Source organism: Muntiacus reevesi, chromosome 6, assembly GCF_963930625.1.
Source record: "Muntiacus reevesi chromosome 6, mMunRee1.1, whole genome shotgun sequence".
NCBI lineage: Eukaryota > Metazoa > Chordata > Mammalia > Artiodactyla > Cervidae > Muntiacus > Muntiacus reevesi.
Genome location: NC_089254.1, coordinates 23,424,592 through 23,452,107, shown reverse-complemented (window position 1 = coordinate 23,452,107; position 27,516 = coordinate 23,424,592). Strand labels below are relative to the sequence as shown.

Below are 27,516 nucleotides of genomic sequence, written 5' to 3'. Positions count from 1 at the left end.
GCAGATGAAATTAAAAGACACTTGCTCCTTGGAAGAAAAACTATGGCCAACTTAGCATATTAAAAAGCGGAGACATTACTTTGCCAACTAAGGTCCATCTAGTCAAAGCTATGGGTTTTCCTGTAGTCATGTATGGATCTGAGAGTTGAGCTATAAAGAAAGCTGAGTGCCAAAGAATTGATGGTTTTGAACTGTGGTGTTGGAGGAGACTCTTGAGAGTCCCTTGGACTGAAACGGAGGGAGGTGAGAAATTGATGGATTCAGATTTAAGAAATGATCCAGCTAATATAGTCTATAAAAAGAGGGCTGGCTTTCAGAAACACATTTTTGAACCTCTGACTCATGGGACCTGAAACCAAAGCCTTTCATCCTTGGTTAAGCCTTAACTATTCTTGAAATGGAAAACGTTTTTTGGCAACCCAGCTTCCTTCCTAAGATTCCTACTTTAAATAGTATTTTGAATATGCAGATGTTTCCATTTTGTTAGTAGTAAATATTTTTGAAATTCTTATTTTTTTTATGATGTAAGGGAAATATTTCATGGTGGTTTTTTGGGGGGGAGTGGGGGTATGCTTTTAAAATTTTACTGAACACATTGGAAGGTTGTTTTAAATTTTGTTTAAATGTTCTTTGAACCAAAATATTTACAGAACAAGGAGTTCTAGCCAGCAGATTGTTCCATTTGTTGTGTTTGAATGTGGAAACATTAGGAATGACAGTTTAAGATGATGCCATAGAACATTTTCATAAACAACCTAATAGCATTGTCTAAGGCTGTCTTTGTTTATTAAAGGTGTCAGAGTCTCCTCTGCTATATTTAGGTAAAATCTAAGTTTCTTTACTCAAGCATGGAAAATATTGTTTGTTTTCTGTTCAGGAGGAAAGCAGTATGACCAAATAGAAGAATTAAACTTCACTGGAAACAATTATTTTAAGAGTCTCAGTTTCAAGATGGAAAAAAGTGTAGTTTGGTTTTCATTTTTTTTTTTTTAGGTAGGTTAAAAAAATGAAGGTCTGGAAAAGTGGGCAAATCCCTCAATTCTCCGTGGTACTTCAGCTGAGGCAGGGAATACTATTAGTACCTATCATTCTATCATTTTAAAACTCATCAGTTTGTAAAAATAATAATTAATAAGCTCTACAATGCATACTGAAAATCACAAAACACACAAATCTGATCTTAAAAACCTGGAAGAAACCTCAAGACTCTCCTACCTCTCAAAATATTTTCACTCCTTTTGGTTCTGTAGAAAAACTCAGTAAAAATCTGAATTCAAGGTTAAAAATTCAAAAGACAGTATTGCAAGAATTTAATGGATTGAGAACTGTGGAGACAATTAGAACATCAATGTAATAGAAATAATTAGTGCATTAGCAGAATATAGCAAAGGTCAGTTATTATCACAGGGAAACTTGAGATAATAGTGTATTCAAAGTAAAAATTAAATGATAAATAATAGAGAATAGATGTGAATAATGATAAAAGCATCCAATCTATGGACCATATTTATATAATATGTCAAGTAGACAAATGATATTATTTGGAAAGTTAGAAAAAAATTTCCTTGAAATGCCTAACTGGTTCTGTTAAATGTAAAGGGTATATTTTCAGAAAAAATTGAGAAACAGCAATTGACAATTTAAATATGGTCTGATTCTAATTAAGATTTTGAACTTCTTCATAAAGAATTCTTTAGGTAGGTACCTAGGGGCAAAAAACAAAAACAAAATTTATAGAAGGGAGGACATTCTCAGACCTCTTACACCTTCACAGTACTTACCATTCAAATACATACAATGAATCATTGTCTGTAAACTTTGGAGGGAATGAAAGCAGAATCCAAGAATATTACCACCAGCCAAGTTGTCATTTAATTAGATAACAGGGAAAAAGTTTCATATGTAACTTCTGTGTCTATTTTCTATTAGAACTATTGAAGTTGAAATCTGACCCCCAAAAATGGTGAATAGAGAGTGAGTAAATGACATACAGACTTTAAAAAGCATCAGGACAGTGCTCTGTGTTTGAATACATTTGTGCAGAAACTACAAATCTCTGAGGTAAAGTGTGAACTGAACTTTTTTCCCCAGATAAGCTATTCTTCCAGAATAGAAGGAAACACTCAATGAATGTAAAAATTTCGAGGCCTGTATTAAAAAACAAAAAACTACTTGCAACTGAAGTTCATCAAATAGAGAAGTGAATTAATATGAATTTATAAATGGAGATATTTATTTTAAAGCTGTTGTCTTGAGCATAGATATATTATGTCAACTTGTGTGAATTATGGCTATAGAATAGGCTGTGGATCTAATAAGCCTTGTCAGGATAAAAGTATGATTGACCAGAACTAGGCTGTAGGCAGAATTACAGTATGCTATTTGTTTCTCTATCCTAGAAGAAAATCAGCTAACATTGACTTACACATGAAGTGTGTTGCCATTGAAAGTTCAGTGTCCTCCCCTGGTTCATGACATCTTAACGTTTAGGAAGAGTTCCCTGGAGGTGAAGAATAATTTGAAGTTTAGCAGCAATTTCAGGTTTATTATGTTTAAGGTTTGTTTTTTTTTTTTTTTTTTTTTTGCTAACACTAAAGAATTTTTAAATGACATGCATATGATTGTGTGTTTTTTTTCTGTTCTTTTGTCCTAGCTGCTTACTGCATATATTATTAATAGATAACTGTTGAAATGCTCAGGGTAACTATTTATCCAATGCTCATTAGGTAACTACTTATCCAATGCTCAGGGTAACTATTTCTAAGTAGTGTTATTTTTGGATTTTTTTTTTTTACCTTTTTAATAAACTTCCATGTAGTTGATTTTAAGAACATAACCTTTTTTTCCTTTTTTGGAAAAATACTGCTAAATTTAAAAAACCTATTTTTTGTTCAGTATGTGCTAGTGATTACAAACGTGTTTCTGTCCTCAATTCCCTGTTCTCAAGGATTTTACCAGTTTTAATACTTGAAAAGCTAAATTGGAATATCCCTCATGTTCTTGTTCTAGATCTTATTTTATGTATCTCCAAAAGAAAAAAAATTTTTCAGTAAGTTATTTTTTTTTGAGTTCAGAATTCACTCATATTTGCTGAAGTTAAGATACATGGTTGCCTTATTTCATTATCTGTCAAGTCAGAAACTAGGCAGGATCTGAGGATTAAACTCATTTTGTATGCAAACACACATGTCGCTGTTGTAAATATTGGCAAAAGACGTGAGACTCCAGAGTCAGTGAAAAGAGTTTGTTAGGGCCATAGCAGTAAGGAGAATAACAGAGCAGCCCTGATTTTCTGAATTGCAATTCCTCCAGGGAAGTGTCAGTAGAGATGGATGTTGTTAGGCGGTGGAGTATGTTAAAAAGGAATCTTCTTGTTGAGAAGCAGTGCTGTTATACTGGGACTGCTGGCAAACCAGCCCGTCCTCCTCTTACAAGAGAGACATCTGTATTACTCTAGAATGCCAAGCAGATCTTCTCTATAGAGAGAGATGTCTCTACTTTCTAGAACGCAAGCAAATTTGCTCCAAGGTTTTGCCTGTTTTTGAGTCTGCCTGCTATATGAACATCCTTGAAAAGCCAGTTTGGTGTATACTAGTTATTCATGCCTTTAAAAATGTTTGGATACAGGAGAGACCCTTGAAAAATAATCCCCCTGTAACATCTAGAAGATGAAACTTCTTGAACAAACTCAGTGTTACACAATGCAAGCTGTTTTCTTCTCTATTTTACCATGGCAGTATTTTGTTTTTGTCTTTTTTTTAAAATTAATGTTGTCTCTGAAATATCTACTCAAGAACTTTGAACAAAAATAAAATTTTTGAAATTTATGAGCCAAGTACTTTCTACAGCATAGCCAAGACCTCGAACCTTTTCTTCTCTTTCTCAAATACCTTGTCAAAATTAGGTAGAATTAAAGCTGAGTTCTACTGAAGAGGCAATGATCTTTGAGCTACAGAGTTTCAAGTTTTATTATGGAACAAGCATTGTATTTTAGACTTATTATTTCCTTCATTCAACTAACTTTGCGTTTCTTTTATTAATCTTTTTCTAGTTCCTTTAGGTGCAAATTTAGATTGTTTATTTGAGGTTGTTCTTGCTTTTTGAAGTAGGCCTGCATTACTATAAGCGTCTCTCCTAAAACCACTTTCACTGTATCCCTTAGACTTTGGAATGTTGTCTTTCTATTTTCATTTGTTTTAGATTATTTTTTGGTTTCCTCTTTGATTTTTTTCATTGACCCATTGATTGATTAGTACCTTTTGGTTTAGGCTTCACATTTTGTGGTTTCCCGCCCACCCCAGTTTTATTCTTATAATTGGTTTATAGTTTTATGCTGTTTGGGTCAGAAAAGAATTAATTTTTACTTTTTTGAGATTTGTTTTATGATCTAATGTGTGATCCACCTGGAAAATGTTCCATATGTACTTAAAAAGAACGTGTATTCTGCTGTTTGGGTGGTTGAAGGTCCATACATATCTATATAAGTTTATATGGTCTATTGTGTCTTTAAGACCAATATTTCCTTACTGATATTCTCTCTGATCTAAATGTCAGTGTAAGTGGAGTGTTAAAGTCTATTATCATATTATTGTTTATATCTTCCTGTATATGTGTTAATATTTGCTTTATGTACTTAGGTGCCCCTTTGTTGGGCGCATAGATATTTACAATGTTACGTTCTCTTGCTGGATTGATTCCTTTATCTTTATATAATGACCTTCTTTGTCTCTTGTTACATATTTTGTTTTAAAAGTACATTTTGTTACATATTTTGTTGGACATGCATATTGCTACTTTGTGTGTGTCTGTGTGTGTCTTTAGATATGAAATGAGTCACTTGAAGGTGACCTATAGATTTTTTTTTTTTAATGCTTTCAGCCACCCTCTGTCTTTTGATTGTAGCATTTAGTCCATTTAGATTGAAATGAATATTGATTAGGTATATAGTTACTGTCATTTTGTTGTTTTCTGATTGGGCTTGTAGTTCTTTATCTCTTTCTTCTCTTGTTCTTTTTTTTCCTCTTGTTCTTTTTCCTTGTCGTTTGATGATGCTGTTTAGTGTTATGTTTGGATTCCTTTCCCTTTATTTTTTGTGTATTGGTTAGAGATTTTTGGCTTCTGGTTATCGTGGTGGTTTAGGTGGTTCAGTTGCTAAGTCGGGTCTGACTCTTGTGACTCCATGCACGATAGCCCACCAGGCTCCCCCTGTCCATGGGACTTCCCAGGCAAGAATGCTGGAATGGGTTGCCATTTCTTTTTCCAGGGGATCTTCCTGACCCAGGGGTTGAACCTGGGTCTTTGCGTTGCAGGTTGATTCTTTACTGACTGAGCCACGAGGGAAGCCTATGAGGTTCATGGTGGCTACTGTGAAATTCACATATGACAAACTATATATGTGGTAGTCTATTTTAAGCTGATGGTGGCTTAAGTCCACATTCATTCTAAAAGCACAGCATTTTATTCTTACCCATGTTTTATGTTTTTGATGTCATATTTTATAATCTTTTTACTTTGACTATCACTTAAATATTTTAGATACAGATGATTTTACTACTTTTGTTTTTTAATCTTCGTATTAGCTATATAGGTGGTTGATCTACTACCTTTTCTTTATGTTTGCCTCATAGTGAGTTTTTCCTTCATAAATTTCTGGTTTCTAGCTGTGGCATTTTACATTTAAAGAATTCCCTTTAACATTTCCTGTAAGGCCAGTTTTGTGCTGACAGACTGTTTTAGCTTTTGCTTGTAGAAAACTCTATCTCTCTTTCAATTTTGAATCATAATCTTGTCAAGTAGAGTATTCTTGGTTGTAAGTTTTCCCCTTTCTATAATTTGAATATATCATGTTAGTTGCTTTTGGGGCTATAAATTTCAGCTGAAAAAAATAGCTGCTAGTCTTGTGAAGCTTCTCTTGTATATAACCAGTTGTTTTTCTCTTGCTGATTTTCAGATTCTCTATCTTTGAATTTTGTCATTTTAATGATAACGTGTCTTGGTATACATCTCTTTGGATTCATTTTGTTTGGTACTTTCTATACTTCCTGGACATGGATGTCTATTTTCTTCCCCAGAGTTAGGAAGTTTTCAGACATTGTTTTCTCAAGCCAAGTGTGATGGCAGCTCATCTTCCTGGTGCAGGCCCCTCTGCCCCAGGCCGGGGAATCCAGCGTGGGGCTCAGACTCCAAGCTCCTCAGGGGGCCGTCATGTGTGCAGTGTTCCTCTTGCGCATGCAGTGAGGCGCCAGGGTGGGGGTTCTGACTAGACTGCCCCTCTGCCTGGCCCCCCGTGGCTTGATGCAGCCTTTTCTTCATATCCTTGGTTGTAGAAAGTCTGTTCTGCTAATGTTCAAGTCGTTTTCAGAGATAATTATTCTATATGTAGCTGTAGTTTTGGTCTTTCATGGGAGGGGTGAGCTCAGGGTCTTCCTATTCTGACCCTCAAAAGAAGTCCTCTTACGATACAATCTTCTGTTGCTTTCCCTGTTTATAGTCATTCCATATTTAGTGAAATCTCTTCTTTGTAACTGTCATATTTAACATGCTTTCAGAATCCTTTAACAAATCTCATCTAACCAACTTTTAAATTTTATTCAGTTGTTTTCTGCAGTATATTTTTATATAAAAAAAAAACCAGACTATTTACCTAGTCCTGAATATATCTTGAGCTTTTTCTACCTTATCTAAAACGAGTTCCCATATCCTTATTTGCTATAATAATATTAACTATTTATGGACTATTTCAAATGCTCTTTTTTTTTTTAGCCTCAGAAACTTAAGTGCAAGTTATTTTGTTTTTACATATGGTCCTTGGCTTTTTATGCCTATAGAAATTTTGTGTTCATAAAGTTGTTTATCTTCATGTTTCGATTTCTGTATAGTTTGTAAACTCTTTTTTCCTGTGTGTTCTTTCTCCTAGCATGTAAAAGTCATATCTGGCCAAGATCTTCAGCAAATCATCTTAGAGCAATGCTACAGCTTTGTTTGTGTGAATGTAAGTAGTAAATACAAGTGATTGAAAGTACTTGAGAATTTATGTGAATGTAATGTGGAAGAGTACTTAGTTTTCTTGATTCTTAAATATTTGAATTTAAGACTTTGATAGGTGAGTTGTATTACTCAATATTTATTTCAAAATGTTATTTTTGTCTTTTGAAATAGGGAAATAGCATTTTCTTACAACCTAGTTCCCATAATGAAAAGAGAGTGATATTTCTTTAGACAGTATTTTCAAGTTTCTGATAAGAATTAGACAAAAAGACAGGTTTGAATTAATGAATTCTTTAAATTTTAATAGCTATAATCTTATGGGTATCAGCATTGTTTGAAAATTTAAAATTAAGCTTGATAGATATTTTGAATGTTTAAATATTTAAAAGCTCTCCATTTTTCTCCTTGAATTAACTCATAAGTCACTTAACTTCTTTTCACTTTCATTTTTCTGGTCTTTCAGGTTATGACCTCTGATTTTGAAGAAACCCAGAGATTACTAAATATGCTGGAAAAGAGTGATCTTTCCATTTTATATCCTGTTGTGGTTATTTCAGTAAGTGAATTAACTCACTTTTCAAACTTACGCTTTTATTCTTTGAAATTGAACTTTTCTTTTTAACAAAATTTCATCCAATTGAAGAAATCCAGCTAAACCTAAATGAAGAAGTTCTTCTTGGTGGATTCCTGAATGTGCTTTCTTGCTCTGATGTCTCCAACTGCAGGTACTTAGAATTTCAGTTATTTGGTTGAACTGACATGTTTGAAAAACAGTTTAATTCAACCTAGCAAAAACTTCATGTCTTTTCTGTCATTTGAATTGCAGAGTTTATTACTAAGTTGACCAGTTGTTTGGATAATGTGAAGGAGCTTATTTTAGTGTATCATCAGAGTGATGTTAGAGAAGAAATCCCAAAGATAAAAAAACCAATGGGGAAAAATCATATTGAATAAAATACTCTTACTTTCTTTCATCTTCTCTGTCCCACGGACAGCAAAAGTAGAATGAGCAACCAATGAGAGGGAAGCCCTAGAAAAATGGCCCAGGAAAGTTTGAGAGATCTTTTCTATGAAAGACTAAAGCTCTGTGTTTAGTACAGAATTTTCTTTTATTGGCTTTTAAAACTGTGTGGCAGAGAATTTCAGAGAGCAGAACCAAGAAGTAATAAAATTGGAGCCCATGCCTGAGGAACCAGCTTATAAGAATCTGCAGTCAGCAGCATTTTGCTGTAGGAAGGGATTCCAAACATGAAATTCTCAAAACAATTGCTTAGCAATTGCTGAATTCTAACACTCAGGCCTGTCCCATAGTGTGGGAATTTGCCTTTTGTTCGGTGAGATTATTAATACAGAATAAAGAAATTTTACAGTAAAATAAGTAGCTGTCAACAAAACTATGCATGTAGAAATGAATTAGCAATGGGGGGAAGTTTGATTATTTCCCGGGCCTGTTGTATTTGACTTCATGCCCTAAAGGTGAGTTCCACGATTGTTGCTGACTGGAAATCCAAATTCCTCATGTGACTGATTTTAGCAGAAATATGGATGTTTTCATGGAGATTTTTAGGAACATCATGAAGTGTTCCCAGTGCTGGAGGTCTCTAAGGCTCTGTAGGATGGAGATAAAGTCTAAGTTCTGTTTGGCTCCCTGCTCGTCTCTCCAGGTTCACTTGCTTAGAAATTTCGTTCTTATCAACTCTTTGGCCAAACTCTTTTGTGATCTCATGGATTGTAGCCCATCATGCTCCTTTGTCCATGGAATTTTCTAGACAAGAACACTGGGGTAGATTGGGATTTCCTCCTCCAGGGGATCTTCCTGACCCAAGGATCAAACCCGCATCTTCTGTGTCTCCTGCATTGGAAGGTGGATTCTTTACTTCTGAGCCACCTGGGAAGCCTCATTTATATCATGTTCCCAGATATTCTTCTAAAGAGGCAGAATGGTACTGTAAAGAGAGGAAAGGCTTAAATTCAGAATACCTCGTTTCTTTGGTCAAGTGACTTCGCTTATCTGAGACTTGCTTTCCTCCTTTTAGAAATGAGGCTACTATGGCCATACTTCTTAAATCATTGTCAGGGTTAAAATGATTAAATATAGTTCATGTTACAGTCCTGGGCCCTTGGCAGCCGTGCAGTGTTAGTTTCACTTAATAGCCTACCTCCTGCTCTTTCCAATTTGGATGAGATGAATCAAAGCTCACTGCTGCTGCTCTCACCTGATTCCTGAGCTTCAGTTCTACGTTGTTCAGCATTTCATTAGGTACTTCCATTTGAGTACTTGACTATCCTCTCACAGCTAGTGTATCAGATCTATCACAATACACATTCCCCATCAATTGACTTCTCTTAGCGGCAGTATAGTTGTGGCAGGTACTCAGGTGGGGATCTGTGTCATCACTGAATTTTCCTCTGCTCCTTTCTTCTGCCTCTCTTCATTAAATACACACACATTCTCTCTCTCGCTCTCTCAAAGTTTTGAAATTGTTAATTCCTATAATTTATTGCTTCTCTTCCTTTCATAGCAATTTGTAAGGCCTCCTCAGACAACCATTTTACCTTTTTGCATTTCTTTTTCTTGGGGATGATCTTGATCCCTGCCTTTTGTACAATGTCACAATGGGCATCTGGTCCCATCACTTCATAGCAAGTAGATGGGAAGCAATGAAAAGAGTGACAGACTTTATTTTTTGGGCTCCAAAATCACTGCAGATGGTGACTGCAGCCATGAAATTAAAAGACGCTCACTCCTTGGAAGAAAAGTTATAACCAACCTAGACAGCATATTAAAAAGCAGAGATATTACTTTGCCAACAAAGGTCTGTCTAGTCAAAGGTATGGTTTTTCTAGGAGTCATGTATGGATGTGAGAGCTGGACTATAAAGAAAGCTGAGCACCAAAGAATTGATGGTTTTGAACTGTGGTGTTGGAGAAGACTCTTGAGAGTCCCTTGAGCTGCAAGGAGATCCAACCAGTCCATTCTAAAGGAAATCAGTCCTGAACATTGATTGGAAGGACTGGTGCTGAAGCTGAAACTCTAATACTTTGGCCACCTGATGCAAAGAACTGACATTTGAAAAGACCCTGATGCTGGGAAAGATTGAAGACAGGAGAAGGGGATGACAAAGGATGAGATGGTTGGGTGGCATCACTGACTCAATGAACATGAGTTTGGGTAAACTCTAGGAGTTGGTGATAGACAGGGAGGCCTGGCGTACTGCAGTCCATGGAGTCGCAGAGTCGGACATGACTGAGTGACTCTACTGAACTGAACTGAAAGTTTATTGCAACTAATATATCTCAATCTAAGTCCTTTGTATTACTTTCATAAGTATTTGAATTCAGTTTTCTGTTGACCTTTGTAAAGTTCCATTTCATCCTTGTAAATGCCAGATGTTTTTGGCTACCTAGCATTCTTTATCAAGCTAAGGGAAAAGATGGACAATCTTCTACTTAGGAAAGAAACGTCTATGAGAACTAGCTTTAGAATAGTATTTTTATAAGTCAGTGTACTATAAAAATTGTACAATATTCACTTTAAACAGGACACTTGTCACTCTGTAATTAATATTTGCTTACCCACTATTTTCACATCACATAGGTAGACTCAGCATGGTGATTTTAGGGTTATTACTAAACTTCATAGGAAAATGTCCCAAGAACACATCTAAAATCTGAATCCTGGGGTGGAACAAACCACTGGAAAGTAAAGAATGCTGCCTTCTTTGAGAGCCAAGTAAATTGTCACCAGATTTTTGAATTGTCCTGTGAATGATTGTGTAAAGGCTTCATCTGTTTTGCTTCTGATGCTCCTTTGCCTCCAAATTGTCAAAAGGCCACTTCATGAAGTTTGCCTGTGACTTAAAATTTGGCAGAGCCATTCAAATATTCCCCAAATAAATATCAATTGCTGTGCAGAAAATATTATAGTTGTAAAATAAAAGAGTCTATATATCTGGGGACAGAATTTTCACATTAGTGAGAAAAATATATACACACAGGTAGATACAGTGTGTGGGTATGTAAGTGTAAATATATATGCAGACAGATATACATATATATGTAATTAAAAGATATTATGGGAACCTTTTTTCTTTTTTTTCAATTACATATATATGTATTCTTGTTGTTGTTCAGTCTCTCAGTTATGTCCAGCTCTCTGCGACCCCATGGACTGCAGTATACCAGCCTTCCCGGTCCTTTACCATCTCCCGGAGTTTGCTCAAACTCATGGCCATTGAGTTGGTGATGCCGTCCAACCATCTCATTCTCTGTCATCCCCTTCTCCTCCTGCCTTCAGTCTTTCCCACCATCAGGGTCTTTTCCAATAAGTCGATTCTTTGCATCAGGTGGCTGAAGTATTGGAGCTTCAACTTCAGCATCTGTCCTTCCAATGAATATTCAGGTTTGATTTCCTTTACGACTGACTGGTTTGACCTCCTTGCAGTCCAGGGAACTCTCAAGACTCTTCTCCAACACCAGAGTTCAAATGCATCAATATATGTATATATGTCTGCCAAAGATATTATATCAGCCACCTTTTGGCTTCCATGGTGGCTCAATGGTTACAGAATCCGCCTGCAGTGTAGGAGACACAGGAGATGTGGGTTTGATCCCTGGGTAAGGAAGGTCCCTTGGAGGAGGAAATGACAACTCCACTCCAGTATTTTTGCCTGGGAAATCCCATGGGCAGAGTAGCCTGGCAGCCTTCAGTCCATGGGTCATAAGAGTTGGACATGACTCTGCAACTAATCCAGCGTTATGTGAACCAGGCAGCTTCGAGGCTATGGTGTGTCTACTTTGCTTCTGTCTGAATTACTTCTCTAGAAGATTAGACCAAGACAAAAAGTACCTTACCATGTTTTTTTTTTCCCCCTATAAGGCTTTTGTTAAGCACTCTTAAGTTCTAAGAAGAGTCCATTCCTTTGCTTCCCTCAACAGATAGATTTTATTCATTAGAAAATAAATGCAAAGTGACAATTAGAGTCATAGAAAAGTATCTCCGTTTTTATTCTGGGACAGTGTGATTCAATGGTTATTGAATCCATTGTAGAAAATAGCAACCCACTCCAGTATTCTTGCTTTGAAAATTCCATGGACAGAGGAGCCTGGTGGGCTACAGGCCCCGGGGTTGCAAAGAGGCAGAGATGACTCAGCGACTGAGCACAGAGCGCGTTGTAAATGGTTACAGTCCTATTTTGTCTGGCTGAAATTTAGTACAGGGGTCCTTTTTCCTGTGCAAAGGTTTATCAACTTTGATTTTCAGTCTATCTGAAGAGGGGGAGACTTGGTAGGAATCAGCCAGATGAGGAGTAAAATTGTGGTTGAGTAGGTGTTTGTGAGGGTTTTTTCAACCAAGAGACTGTCTAGTTAAAGTTGTTTGCAGTGTCGTTATGTTTTACTGTATAGGGGTGCATATTCAGAAGAAATGGAACTGAAGGTCAGTTTAGCTGGGACATTGGTTTGGTGGAAACATTAGGTCATGTTCTCAGTGCTGAAAAACTGACATCAGACCTACAGTATTGATGAAGCCCGCACGTCTCTGCTGTTATATTCTCGTGTAGACACAGACAGTAATTTTGAAATTTTCTGTTAGCTGCCATTCAGTAGTCATCCAGAAGGTATATGTGACTTCCAGCTTCACTGGAGGGAGCTAACTACTAAAGGAGTAGATAGGCAATGGTGCTGGGTTCTAGGTATTTAGGATGATTAGGTTTTAGTTTTAGTTCTGCAGGAGTCTTGGGTTTTCAAAGATTAACTTCTCCCTGGCTTTTATGAAAGCGAAATGAGTTAGGGAATACTTAGTGTAGGAGGGTTTTGTTATTTAAGATAAACTGGCACAGGTAGAGGCCGCTGCTTTAAGATCTATGTAAAGAAAGGAACAAAGTTTTGGCATGAAGAGTAGGACAAGTGATTAAAATAATTTTGTCTTCTGATTTTAAAATTTAGGTTATGTTTGCAAAAATAAACTTTTTTGAATGATCTGGTAAACATTTCTATGGTTATATGTTATGACTTCCTTCAAGGATATCTTGGGATATTTTCAGTTTTGTAAAAAGTATTTATTACTGTTGTGTTCAAAATACATTTTTTGGACCATCTATTTGGTCATCCTTCCTATATTTTATGTATTTTAAGTAGCCTAATTTTGCCAGGTTCTCAATTGTTGATGATGTTAAATATGATTTAGAGAGTTTAATCAATGTTAATTTGATCAACTTAGAAAACCCTTTGTTTTGGTAGGTATAACTTAATTGTAGTTATAGTGAATTATTAGAATTTTCCAAATTTCTATAGTCAGCTGGAGACTGACAGATGGCACGAGAGGTGCTGGCACTAAAGTGGGCAGAGACAGTTGGGTGGACCACTCTGCGTAAATTCTCAGGATGTCTGTGCCTTAGAATGGCATTGGTTAACCTATGCCACCTTTCAGCTGTGAGCCCCTGGGAACACATATTTGGATAATAAGCACATCTTGTACTGGTCTACTCTCTACCTGAAAGAAAAAAGAAGTCTTTTCTAAACTAGAAACTGGTTGGCATGAAGGAATTTTAAAAATTTAGATCCCTTTCTGTGTTTTGTAACAAGAAGAAACTTAGGGACAGTTAAAAAAAAAAAAGCTTTCTTTCATAAAGTTGTGTAGGAATTGTGTTTAAGAATCCTTCTCAGATGTGATTTCTGATGCTGTTTAGGCTATCACATAAGTTATCAAGGGGCCAAGTGTTTTTTAATCCTTAGTTGACTGAAGTTTTTGTTAGCCTTTCTTTCTTGTGGTTACCAGGGAGTATAGTACTGGTAGTACCTTTTTCAGATTGCAGCTGTCAAGAGGGTCATCTGAAAGCTCTTTTTAGAATCATCGGAAACAGTAGCTTTCAATGTGAGACATGTTCATTTCTCTGTTTTCTACTCCTATTTGCTTTTGTTCACCACTTACATAATGATAAATATTTAGAAAAGGCAATAAAATACATTTGCTAAAATTTATTATATTTATTAAAATTTACTATTTTAATAAAGTAGCAAACTAGTAAAAGGTAAAGTCACAACATTTCTGATATAAAAATCACTTCAAAAAAAAAAAACCTACATAGGCTTTTACTTAAATTGTATAAGACACTAAAGTGCTAAGAGTCTGAATTGTAGCCTGAATCTGCTTAGAAATTAATGATCAGAGAGGTACGTTTTTCCCCAACAATGGAAAAGAGAGTTCAGGAGACAGAACTAACCAAAGCAATTTTCCATCCAAGTTTATGTAAAGCCAGTTGTGAAGCTGTCAAAAAAATATTTTGCAGGTCCAAAAAGTAAAATAGAGATTCTGATTTATTTGGATCTGGCAAGATTTTCATAAAACATTCTTTAATACCACTATCAGGTGAGATTACGTGCTCAGTCATTTCAGTCGTGTCTGACTTTGCAAACCCATGGACTGCAGCCTGCCAGGCTCCTCTGTCCATGGGATTCTCCTGGCAGAAATACTGGAGTGGGTTACCATGCTCTTCTCCAAGGGATCTTCCCCACCCAGGAATCGAACCCAAGTCTCATGGCTCTCCTGCATTGCAGGCATATTCTTTACTGCTGAGTCACAGGGGAAGCCCCATCAGATGAGCTTGAGGACAGTATATTCTTACTTACTGCATAAACATAGCTGATCATGTAATAGGCACCAGAGAAATGTTTAATTTTTAAAAGCAGAAGAAAATTGGCTACAAATCTAAATGGAAATTCGAAATTGAGAAACCAAGCAAACTCTGTAATTTTACTTGATAAAACAGTTTATCACTTTCCACAGCAAAATGATTTTATGGTAATTATCTGGATGATTACTGTAGGACTCTACTTTCCTCTGACAATGTAGGCAGTCATTTTATTGGTGCTTTAGAAGAGATAGGAATCTTTTCATGAATTTATTTAAGCAAAAAACATAAATTCCCATATGGAATTTTAATGCTTTGAAAAACATAAATAAACTTTCAAAAGTGCCTAATTTAGTTCTGGTTCTCAGGAAGTAGCTTATTGACATAACAGATCAGAATACATGATCTTTAAAATACTTCAAAATGTTTAATATTTGAACATGTCAGCAAATAAAAAAAATGGAAAGCCAACATCAATCGACACTTGATACATTCACATCTGGGGAACTGTCACAAAGATGTAAATTGTTTCCAGAAGGTTCCACGCTCACCAGGGGCAGAGCCAGGAACAGAATCAATCCAATGTGCAGTTTGTCATATACACTTGTTACTCTTATGCTCTCATGAATGTGTTAAATAATAAGATGGAAAAAGATTAAAAATACACATATACCCAAATATATGTGTTTAACGTTTCTTCCTAATAAAGAACAAATGACAATTGGAAAAATATATTGATTCCTTCTTTTAAATGCTAATGGTTTCTTACTTTAGCTTCACAGGGTACTGAGCCTTTATTGAAGTTAAGTTATGAAAATCTGTGATCTTGTTAAATTTCATAACAGAAACAGAACCTATCATGTATGTTTTTCACTTTCACTTCTTGTTCTATGTATTTCATCCTGTTAACCCTACTACTACTAGACTAAGAAGATGTGAGATGTGTTTTTTGTTAAGAACATTTATTTTTGAGGTAAAATTTCTTACAAGACAAACAGAGCACTTCCTATTGTAATTCTTACTGCCTCCATATTGGGTTTACCTTTTACCAGGCACAGTTGACCTTTGAACAATATTGGTTTGAACTGTGCAGGTCCACTTGTGCAGATTTGTTTCAGTAGTTAAATGCTATAATATTGCTGCTGCTGCTAAGTCACTTCAGTCGTGTCCAACTCCATGTGATCCCATAGACGGCAGCCTACCAGGCTCCCCCGTCCCTGGGATTCTCCAGGCAAGAACACTGGAGTGGGTTGCCATTTCCTTCTCCACACCATCCTAACTGGTTGAATGTGTGGGTGCTGAGGAACTGTGGGATAGAGGAGGAATCACATATTTGGAGGGATGACTATAAGTTATGTGTGGATTTTCAACTATACAAAGTGTTGGCACCCCTAACTCCCACATTTTTCAAGAATCAGCTATGTATGTTTCAGGTCTCTAGTTTATTTATGTTTATTTTTGAATGGATTTGTGTGTGTGTGAGTGAGTGCTTAATAGCCAATGAATAACCTGGGGATTCAGCCCAGTTCCCCTTTCTACTCCTTTCTTAGTGAAAGTGTTAGTCACTCAACTGTGTCTGACTCTTTGCAACCCCATGGACTGTAGCCCGCCACGCGCCTCTGTCCATGGAATTCTCCAGGCAACAATACTGGAATGAGTAGCCATTCCCTTTGCCAGGGGATCTTCCAAACCCAGGGATCAAACCCAGGTCTCCCACATTACAAACAGATTCTTTTTTTTTTTTTTTTTTTCACTTTTATTTGTTTGTTTTTTTTTAAATTTATTTTCATTAGTTGGAGGCTAATTACTTCACAACATTTCAGTGGGTTTTGTCATACATTGACATGAATCAGCCAGAAAGATAAAGAACATTACAGCATACTAACACATATATATGGAATTTAGAAAAATGGTACAAAGAGATTCTTTACTCCTTTCTTAACCATGTTGCTCTTGTAGCCTTATGGATACCTTGATTTTTTTTCCTTAGAAAGTTCTAACTTTATCATATGTTAAATGTTTATGATGTCATCACTTTAGATACATTAAAGTTTTCTCTCTCAAGTTTATACATAGCTTCTGTGGTAGAAGTGCAACCACTTCCACAGAATTCTTCAAATGTTTTCATTTGTTGTCTTGGTATATAGTAAGCCTTGGGTGTTTCCTGTCTAAATCAATAATAAAATCTAAACAAATACTAGTTTAAAATACCTTTAGAGCCTTTTAGCAGTTTCAGTCATGACGGGATTCATGTCCAACACAAAGATGAGGAATGATGAAATCATTCATGTAGGAGGTGTTGAATAGAAAGAATTGACTGTTTTTTTTTTAAGTTTTAGGAGATATTTGCTTCTGGCCAAATGGTTACTGGAAAGTTTGTGTTATGAGATATGGAAATTACCTAAGATTAATTGTGATGGACATGTAACTGGTGTTGTATAAAGAACTGATTCTCACAGGACATACTTTCTTGTAGTCTTTCTTTTAATGAATAAAGGTTGTTTATTTTCAGATAGAATGATGTTTTAATGGGTGTACAAATAGAATGAATTCCAGAGGATTTTTGCTTGGTTTTCTGATTAATATTTTTTTTTTATTGATTAACTACGGGGTTTTGAGTCACTATTTAACTACCTATTTTAAGTAGTTTACTAAACTTGGTCAGATGAGCAAAGTTGTTTGTGAATTTATTTGGCACTGCTGTTCCAGTAAATGAGTTTATAGAATTTAACATGAAATGCACAGGAGCAAAGTAAATGAAAGTAGCCGCCTTTATTAAAAGGGTCACATGAATTTTATCTCTAGAAGAGGAAATGAACAATTAGTTTGGTCATTCAGTTTTTTCAAAAAATATGCCTGGGGATTTCTTTTATTAGATGTGTGTGTGTGTGTGTGTGTGTGTGCAAGCACGCGTGCGTGAATGTGTGTACGCACTGGATTCTATTTTAAACAGTGGAAATGGCCTTTAGTTTATGTTATGCTATTTCTTTACAAAGATGGGACCAAATGTATTTCAGTATCATTTATTATTTTAAAATTACATGTTATGCTTCAGTAATTAATTATAAATTAACTAATACAGATGTTAATATGAACATAGCCAAACCTGGCTTTGTTTATAATATCTAAAACGATTTTATTTCATGGACAAATATAAATTATGTTATTATAAGGGAGATGCTGAATAGAAAGAATTGGCTTGTAAATTCTAGATTTTTGGCGTGGTGAAGAAGTGAACCTGGAGTGGTATTCAAGGAACAAGTATTAGATGAGTAAATAGCATACCTATTGACCTTGCCAAGTTATTTCATGTCTCCGAACTTTAGGTCAGAATTATTTGTAAAAGAGTGGGATGTGCTTGATTGCATCTAAATAGTTTCTCTTTCTGAAAATATTGCCTATACTACTGGATTTTATGACATCTTTTTACTTTTGTGTGATCCACAGTGGATGTCTTTTACATAAAGATATGGTAGAGCAATTTTGGATGATTATAGTCACGTTAAATATGAATCAGGTGGTAGGATACTCCTTTTTTGAGCATTTATTGATCACTTTGTACTTTAATCCTTATCACAAGACTCATGGAGTTTTAAAAACGGCTTCTCTTGTATTTGTCTCTCTCTTATTTATCTTCTTGTTCTCATTGTCTAGCTTTTTTAAAAAATTGAGTTAAGTCTAGCTCTTCCCTTTTTGCACTCTTTTTTTTTGTCTCTTTAACAAGAGTTGCAAGATTAATTTTTCTCCCCATCTCCCCATCTCTCAAGAAATCTGTCCCTCCATGTGTAGCCCGCTTCTGCCCGAAAGTGATTTCATAATCATTAAAACTCACACCAGTGCTGTTTCTTTAATTCATTCTAAACTTGCTTTTAGTGCTGTCCAGGTGGTCCTTCAGGGCTTCCCTGGCGGCTCAGTGGTAAAGAACCCACCTGCCAGGGCAGGAGCTGCCAGTTTGATTCATGGGTTGGGAAGACCCCCTGGGAAAGGAGATGGCAGCCCACTCCAGTATTCTCGCCTGGAAAATTCCATGGACAGAGGAGCCTGGTGAGCTACAGGCTGTAGTCCAGGGGGTCACAAAAGAGTTGGACAGTTCTCAGTGACTGAGAAAACAAAAGTTAGGACTTTACAGGGAACTGTCCTACTCTCTTGATTAATTAATTAATTGCTTAATGTAAATTCATATAACATTCATTGAATATCACTGTCAGGTATTTTGACATATGTGTAGCTTATTTAATAACATAATACGTGTAAAAACTATATCTTACTTTAGAAGAATGAGTCATTTCCATATGTGCTAACTCTCTAGATTTTATTATCTTACGTAAGGTAATAATTTTGTTTTGGTATTTTTGTTTTTGTAAATGAAGAGTCTTAATAATATGAACTTAATTAAATGACCAGAATTAGCCTGGGAAGTGACCCAGTGGCTGGGAGGTCACAGGACCCCGGTCACTAGCTGTCTGCTACCTCAAGGTAAGAACTTTAACTTGGTCTGTTTGAGAAAGGGGCAGTTAAGCCCAGAGTAGAATGTCAGGATAGATCTTCTTAAGTATAAGGGAGAAAGCTGAAATCTGAAAACTGATGTTTGAGTGAGGTCTGAGTCTATGAGGACTAAGAGGAAGAGCATTTCTATTTGGAAAGAGCAGCACATAGAGCGGTTAGACTGGAAAGAGCAAGCGTTTCAGGGGCAGAATGAGCTCCACACTGGGGAGAGTTGTGGGTGACCCGCACAGGTGCAGGGCAGGTTTGAGCTCTGTAAAGGAGCACTGCGGGGTGGAAAGTGAGGCCAGGTCTACATTGTGTCCGTCATTCTGGATGCAGCACAGAGAATGGTCTAAAGTGGTCCAGAGGGATTCCTTGGTGCATTGACTTCATTTAGAGGCTATTTCAATAAGTCTAAAAATTAATGGTGGTGACTAGGACTAGAGCTGTTGTACAGTGAGTGGGCAGAAATGATAGAATCAAGATATAGTTAACAAATAGAAGTATTTAAGGTTTAGTGAATCGGGGCTTCTCTGCTGGCTCAGATGGTAAAGAATCTGCCTGCAGTGCAGGAGACCCAGGTTTGATCCCTGGGTCAGGAAGATGCCCTGGAGAAGGGAATGGCAACCCACTCCAGTATTCTTGCCTGGAGAATTCCATGGACAGAGGAGCCTGGTGGGCTACAGTCCATGCGGTCACAGAGTCGAATGTGATTGAGTAACACTTTCACTTTTTTTCTTTAATAAGAAAGGCAGTGTAATCTCCAACTTTACGTCATGTGAAATTGAGTGAATAAAAGCAAAATAGGTGACGTTAGAGAAGGATTTTTTTATTTGTTTCTGAAAGCTGAATGGGCAGATGATTTATCATGAATTTGTTGGCAGAAATAATGGGAAAGATTTCACTCATGTCCAAAAGCTTTCCAGGCATTTGTGTGTTGGTATTTTATATGTGTGTGTGTGTGTTTGTACAGAAGTTATTAATCCTAAAACTTACTTGAGAAGGCAGGCCACTTTTCTCCAAGGTCTCCTTAATAGTGGAATTTTGATAGAATTCAGGGTACAGGCACAATTTAAAATATCTTTTATATTATGTTTTTACCAAGTCTTATAGAGTGTTTGTATGATGCATCATGCTTTTTTACAAAATTTTCTCTGTTTTAATGCTGTACATTCTGAGAAAAAGCAAAAACAATAAAACAAATTCTTGTGTGTGGGTTGCTTCATTAGACAGGAAGATGGTAAGAATATTCCCAAGCCTGTGCACTATTCCCTTGGGATAAAAGTCTATAGCTACCTACAAATAGAATACTTTGTCTGTTTTTTAGAAACTCAACTGTTCTTTTATTGAAAGAATGGAAAGATGATGGAGTCAGTGCAAAAAGTTTCTTGTTCCAAACATGCTTTGGCTTGAATACTACTTGTAATAAGTATATGTGACCATTTTGAAAAGTATAGTATGATTCAATTTTCCATGCACCACAGGCTTTATTTTATGTGATTTTGAAGTTGATACTCACTCCAGTCAAATGCTGGGATATTTTATCCACTGATACCTGCTAAAGTAGAATGAACCAGTGTTGCCAAGATAATTCTAGTGTCAGTGATGGAAAATTCTTATTGGAATGACAGGATTGTTAAGTCTGCATGTCTCTTCTGAGTACTATGAGTATTATACCCATTTCTTGATCCTTTCAGAAATAACTCTACCTGTCTTTTTGAAAAACTTTATGTGTTTATGGTAATAACTCAGTTCTTAGATTTTGGCTCAACCAGTGAGAATATAACTGATCTTGTGTTTCTTCTTCCCATTTGCAAGAAATGCAACACTCACTACATTTATAATTCTCAAAACCCAACTCTCACCCCAAATATGGCCTGTTAATACATATTATTAGTATAATTATGTTAATGTTAGTGATAACAGGCACACTGAATGTTTGAAATAATGAGTCACCATCCTGTTCTTTTAAAATAAATGATCCCATTTAATCCGCAGAGCAGTGCTAAGAGCTGATTATCACAGATGTTGTTATCCTCAGTTCAAGAATAAGTGCTGTGCTTATTTCACTTTATCACATGACGTTTATCAGGGATGTCAACACTTGCCCTTTCGAGTAGCAATAGCTTGTTAAAGAAGCAAAGGATCTTAGAAATCGTTTAGCAGAGTACTCTCATTTTACAAGAGATAATTGGGCCATTTTCTTTCCTTTGATCCAAGATCAGTTTTTTTTATTAGGTGAGGCAGGTTTTTCTTGTAAAGTTTTAGTTGCTCAGTTGTGTCCAACTCTGTGACCCCATGAACTGTAGTCTGCCAGGCTCCTCTGTCCACGGAATTCTTCAGGCAAGAGTACTGGACCCCTGTGGTCTTGGTCGCAACCATTCCACTCTGCTGTGGTGCAAAAGCAGTCATAGACATACATGCCGTAGATATTTGACAGAGATGTCAAATGGGTGTGGCTGTGTTTCTGTACAGCTTCGTTCACAGAAAACAGGCAGGAGGCTGGAGACCCATGGGCTATAGTGTCTTGACCTTTGGCTTATATTTTCAATCTGAAATGATCTATTTGCCACAGTTACTTAGTACCTTTATGAAAAATATCTGTTTGACCTTCTTTAATGGGGCTTCCCTGGTTGTGCTAGTGGTAAAGAATCCACCTGCCAATGCAGGAGATGTAAGAGATGGGGGTTTGATCCCTCGGTCAGGAAGATCCCCTGGAGGAGGGTACGGCAACCCTCTCCAGTATTATTGCCTGGCAAATCCTATGGACAGAGGAAGCTGGTGGGCCATGGTCCATGGGATCACAGTCAGATAAAATTGAGGTGACTTAACATGCATGGCTTTCTTTAATAGACATATACTCTCTGGGTCCGGTCACCAAGTCTCGTGATATAAAGTATTGCTTATGTGCCAATTCCTACATTTTTGCATCTAATCTTCATTATTCCTCCATTTTGACAGGGATGTTTAAGTGCATGACGTTTAAAAAGTTTGCATTCATCTTCTTCCCTCCAAGAACTACCCTTCCCCAAAGTGTCTCTTTTGTTTTCAGTTTTGACCTCATCATAGCTAACATGGCAGATTTTGCTAATTGCAAATCTACAATATGACTCTCCTTGTCAGGAAGAAAATTTTTTCCCCTGTATTCTTATAGATTCTTTTGTCTGGTCTAATATTTAACACAAGACAGATTAACAGAAGGAAAAAAAAATTAAATTTTTATGTACAAGGATCTCAAGAGTGATCAATGCAGGCTGTTGATATACCCTTTTAGACAAGGAAATAATAGTAATACATTTATGAAGAACTGACTAGATAAAGAAACAGTCTTGAGTACTAATTAGTGAAGACACTAAACAGAGTCTGTGGGCCCTGAATTCCCCATCTCTGGCCGTGAGAATGTCTCTACCTCCTGGTGCAGGGAAGGTAGCTTTCCCTTGGGAAATTGATTTCCTGCTTTCAGGGGGACATGGAGGAGGCTCAGAGGGTGCTGTACCCATTGTTTCTCAAGTGACTTTAATTCATAACAGTCAGTATGTCACAGTGGTGTATTTTGGGGTGGCCTGCCCTGAACTCCATCATTATCTAAACCTTCCAGACACTCCTCATCCCCTCTTGGACAAAATTCAGTCAGATCATAAAGCCTTAGTCTGGTCTGGCTCTTGCTTGATTTTAGTATCCTGATTCTTCTTTCTTCACTGAACAGTTTGCCTCAGATAGCATGAACTACTATAGTTCTGTACGTGTACCTTGTCACCGACACATCTCTGTTCACCCTGGTGAGTTTTTTTACCCGAGACACCATTTTTCTAGGGCTTGCTTGCTTGACTCGTATTATCCGTAAAGTATGAGTGACAATATCTCCTCTTGGAATTCTTCTTTTATACTTGTGTGCTCTCTTTTTCAAATAGCTTGTGTAGGCATTCAGAAATGTTTATTGACTTGAACTTGCCTTGACGTTTTCACTTAAAAGTGTAGGCATATGAAAACAGAATCAATTATTCTTCAAAATTCAAAGTATTACGATGGACTTTTGTAGTGGTTTGCCCCAATGCATAGGGTGCTTTTACTTGTGAACTCCAAAAATAACTTCTTAAAAAAAAAAATCGGAAAATGCTGATCTAAGTGGCCTGCAGACAGTCTTAATAATAATTGTTGCTTAAGCAGTAATAAATTTTACCATGTAAGATGAAATTTTGACCAGACTCTAAAATGTATAATGTACTAAACGCAATGAAATCACACACCCTCTTTGTTTCACTTCTTCAGTGACGTGTATTTTCTGTCAATTTCTCTCAGTTTTCTCCAACAGAAAATTATATCAATAAATAAATGAAGAGTTAAATGCTTCAGATAATACTAGCTAAACAAATCAGTTCTTCATATTATGATTGTTTTTAACCTTTGGTTCTTAGAATTTGTTACAGATGATATAGATGTTACTTAAGTTAATTGTAGTTGTATATAATGCTTCAGATGATTGAAATATAATACAGCAGTGACAGAATTATATCCTTAGAAGAAAGTCAATCTTGTGAAATAATCTGAAAAAATGTTCATTTTATGATTTTTTAAATGTTTTAAAGTTATACTAGGTTTTTATATTGACTGCTTAAAATATGAGGTTCTTATTCCATTACTTTGATTTTTTTAAATAAGGATCTGAAAAAAATGGTACACAAATATAAAATGTTTACTGATAATATAAAACTCATTTACTTTTTAACTCATTGAATCATTAGAATTTTGAAACTTGTTGTATAGTTAATATTTTAATGCAAAGCACCATTTTATTTTATTTACTACCACTTTTTAAATGCCATTATTTCCCAATCTACTAGCTTTGCTGCTATTTTATTAAGATTTACAAATAAGTTTTTAGGCATTTGCTCTGAATTTCCATGACAGCTTAAAACTTAATTAGTTTCTATTCATCAGAATTGTGACTTGAATTTCATCGTGGCATTGATTTAAATTTATTTTGAAATGAAGTGATTCATTATTAAAAGCTTGTTCTTTTTTCTTTTTACAAGTACAATTTATTAAATTAAAGTAATTTTCATTAATAGAATTCGTGTAGTTCATAAGTAGTTGAAGTGAGATGAAAGTTTTTCTGAAGTTTTGGGTTTTTTCTTTTTCCTAATCCATAAGATAAACTCTCACTTTGATCTGTATCTTATTGGCTAGTTTCATCAGTTATTAGATTTCCCTCATCTTTCTTTTGAAAAGTGATGTTTTGAAGATGTTGGACTTCATTCACACAATTTACTTTCCTGTACACATGTGTTGATAATTTTGTAGTATCTATTGTGTGGATTCAAGGAACTTCTTTCCATCTACCAATTATTTCTAACTCAATTATTTGATAATTACCAGAACTTTCATTTTGACCAACCTTCCTTCTACTTTGGTGGCCATTAAGCAATGTGTTACTTTGATATATACTTGAGCTCCACAAATTAACTTTTTTCCTAGTCAAATAAACAAAGAATCTGTTTCCTCTCCTACCACAAATCCCGACTCTCTTCTCAGGCCTTCCCATGAACATGGACTCCGAAATGAGATAGAAGTGTTAAACGTGGTGTCCCGGAGCATTCCTGATGTTTTAAAGAATGTTGTACATGATATTAACTGTTGTCCTTTAGTTAATGTACCTGTCCTCAGAGACAAGTGAAAAGTCACAGTTGAAAATATAAAAAAGTAATTGGAGTTCACCGGGACCAGGGGTTTATCAAACAGTTTCTAAGACAAATATGAAGCATATGTAGAACTGAATGTAGACGACATGAGGCAAAGAGAAGCCTTTTCCAAACTCTTAAGTGCCAGAAACCTCGCCCACCCACAAAGCCATGAAGTTACCCACATGTTAAATGTTTAAGCAATTTACCATTTTATAGCAGTGAATTTGCCACCTTAAAAAAATAAAAGGTGAAATTACATTCTATTTTGGGTGGGGGATAGGAAGACAGCCTTATTTTTGTTATGTATACATGAAAAAGAACATTTAGAAATGGCATCCTCACTGGTTAATATTGTTCTTGCTATAATTTAAATGTAGTAAGTAAGTGAATGGTTCAAGAAGAGACCGAAGAATATTTTCTTGGTGGAAGTTTAAGCACATTTGCAGAACTCAATCTAGATAAAATGTTCTGCTGTATTTCAGTGGAGACAAGCCTGTCCAAACTGTAAGTTTGTTTTATGAAGGCAAAACATTTATATTTCTCCAGTTATCATGACCATTTTTAAACCTTCTACTGCAGTTGTAGAAATCTGCCCTATTTTTAAAATTAAAATTGATTGCATTGTACCAACTGAATGTTTTTCTGGACCTCATAAGTAGCTGGTATATTTTAGAATTCAAAGTTAGTAGCAGAGTGTTATGTATATACTTAAATTTTATGTTATTGGTATTAGAATGTATATCTGCTGGAGATTATCTTCTGGCTTTCATGATGCCATCAGGTTTTCTCACGTGGTGAAAGAGAATTTTGAGATGCATCCTATTTCTTCATGCTCAAATTTTGTCAACCTGAAAATCACTGCTGATGGTGACTGCAGCCATGAAATTAAAAGATGCCTGATTCTTGGAAGAAAAGCTATGCCAAAACTAGACAGAGTATTAAAAAGCAGAGACGTCACTTTGCCAACAAAGGTCTGTAGAGTCAAAGCTATGGTTTTTTCAGTAGTCATGTATGGATGTGAGAGTTGGACCATAAAGAAGGCTGTACACCAAAGAATTGATGCTTTTAAACTGTGGTGCTAGAGAAGATTCTTGAGAGTTCCTTGGATAGCAAGGAGATCAAACCAGTCAATCCTAAAGGAGATCAACCCTGAATATTCATTGGAAGGAGTGATGCTGAAGCTCCAATACTTTGGCCACCTGGTGTGAACAGCTGACTTATTGGAAAAGACCCTAATGCTGGGAAAGATTTCTGGCATGCAGAAAAGGGAGCAACAGAGAATGAGGTGATTGGATGGCATCACCAGCTCCCATGGACATGAGTTTCAGCAAACTCCAGGAGATGGTGAAGGACAGGGAGGCCTGGTTTACTGCAGTTCATGGGGTCACAGAGTCAGACATGATCTAGCATCTGAACAACAACAAGGTCAATATCCTTATCTGATCCTTTAAAACTGACATGTTTAGCACACAGTAAGTATTCAGGAAAGGAGCTGTGTTATTTTCCTGTGTTTTACTACTTGATGTCCTAAAGTTGCCCTGTAATTAAAGTACATGGTTTGTTGTTGTTCAGTCCTAAGTCATGTCCAACTCGATGTGACCGCACGGACTGCAAAATGCCAGGCTTCCCTATCCTTCAGCGTCTCCTTAAGCTTGCTCAGATGCATGTCCACTGAGTTGGTGATGCTGTCTCACTATTTTATCCTCCCCTGCCTCTTCTCCTCCTGCCTTCAATCTTTCCCAGCATCAGGGTCTTCTCCAAAGAGTCTTCGAATCAGGTGGCCAAAGTATGGGAGCTTCAGCATCAGTCTTTCCAATGAATATTCAGGCTTGATTTCCTTTAGGATTCACTTGTTTGATCTCCTTGCTGTCCAAGGGACTCTCAAGAATCTTACCAGCACCACAATTTGAAGGCATCAATTCTTCGACACTCAGCCTTCTTTATGGTCCACCTCTCATAACCATGACTACTGGAAAAGTCATAGCTCTGACTATATGGACCCTTGTCAGCAAAGTGATGTCTCTGTTTTCTAATACACTGTCTACGTTTGTCATAGTTTTCATTCCAAGGAGCAGGCATCTTTTAATTTCATGGCTGCAGTCATCATCCAGTGACTTTGGAGCCCAGGAAAATAAATCTGTTACTGCTTTTACTTTTTCCCCATCTATTTGACATGAAGTGATGGGACTGGATACCATGACCTTAGTTTTTTGAATGTTGAGTTTTAAGACAGCTTTTTCACTCTCCTTTTTCACCCTCATCAAGAGGCTCTTTAGTTCCTTTACACTTTCTGCCATTACAGTAGTAGTATTTGCATAGCTGAGGTTATTGATATTTCTCCTGGAAATCTTGAATCCAGCTTGGGATTCATCCACTCCAGTATTTCGCATGATGTACTCTGCAAATAAGTTAAATAAGCAGGGTGACAATATACAGTCTTGATGTATGTTTTCTCAGTTTTGAACCAGTCCATTGTTACAGTTCTAACTCTTGCTTCGTGACCTGCTTACAGGTTTCTCAGGATGCAGGTAAGGTGGTCTGGTATTCCCATCTCTTGAAGAATTTTCCAGAGTTGGTTGTGATCCACACAGTCAAAGACTTTAACATAGTCAATGAAACAGAAGTAAATGTTTTTCTGGAATTCTCTTGCTTTCTCTGTGATCCAGTGAATGTTGGCAATTTAATTTCTGGTTTCTCTGCCTTTTCTAACTGAGCTTGTACATCTGGAAGTT

At 36.4% G+C, this 27,516-nt stretch overlaps 1 protein-coding gene across 4 annotated transcripts in view; it reads left to right on the top strand.

The window, feature by feature from the left end:
* Positions 1-27,516, top strand: part of CRPPA (CDP-L-ribitol pyrophosphorylase A) — a 380,133-nt gene that overhangs the window by 168,349 nt on the left and 184,268 nt on the right. For all 4 annotated transcript variants that reach the window (XR_010663637.1, XM_065938670.1, XM_065938671.1 and 1 more), the window contains exons 7-8: positions 6,917-6,991; positions 7,451-7,543. Coding sequence is in view for 3 of the 4 variants with exons in the window: in XM_065938670.1 (XP_065794742.1) it covers positions 6,917-6,991; positions 7,451-7,543 (168 nt within the window). In the remaining variant the exon portion in view is untranslated. The remainder of the gene's footprint in view (positions 1-6,916; positions 6,992-7,450; positions 7,544-27,516) is intronic.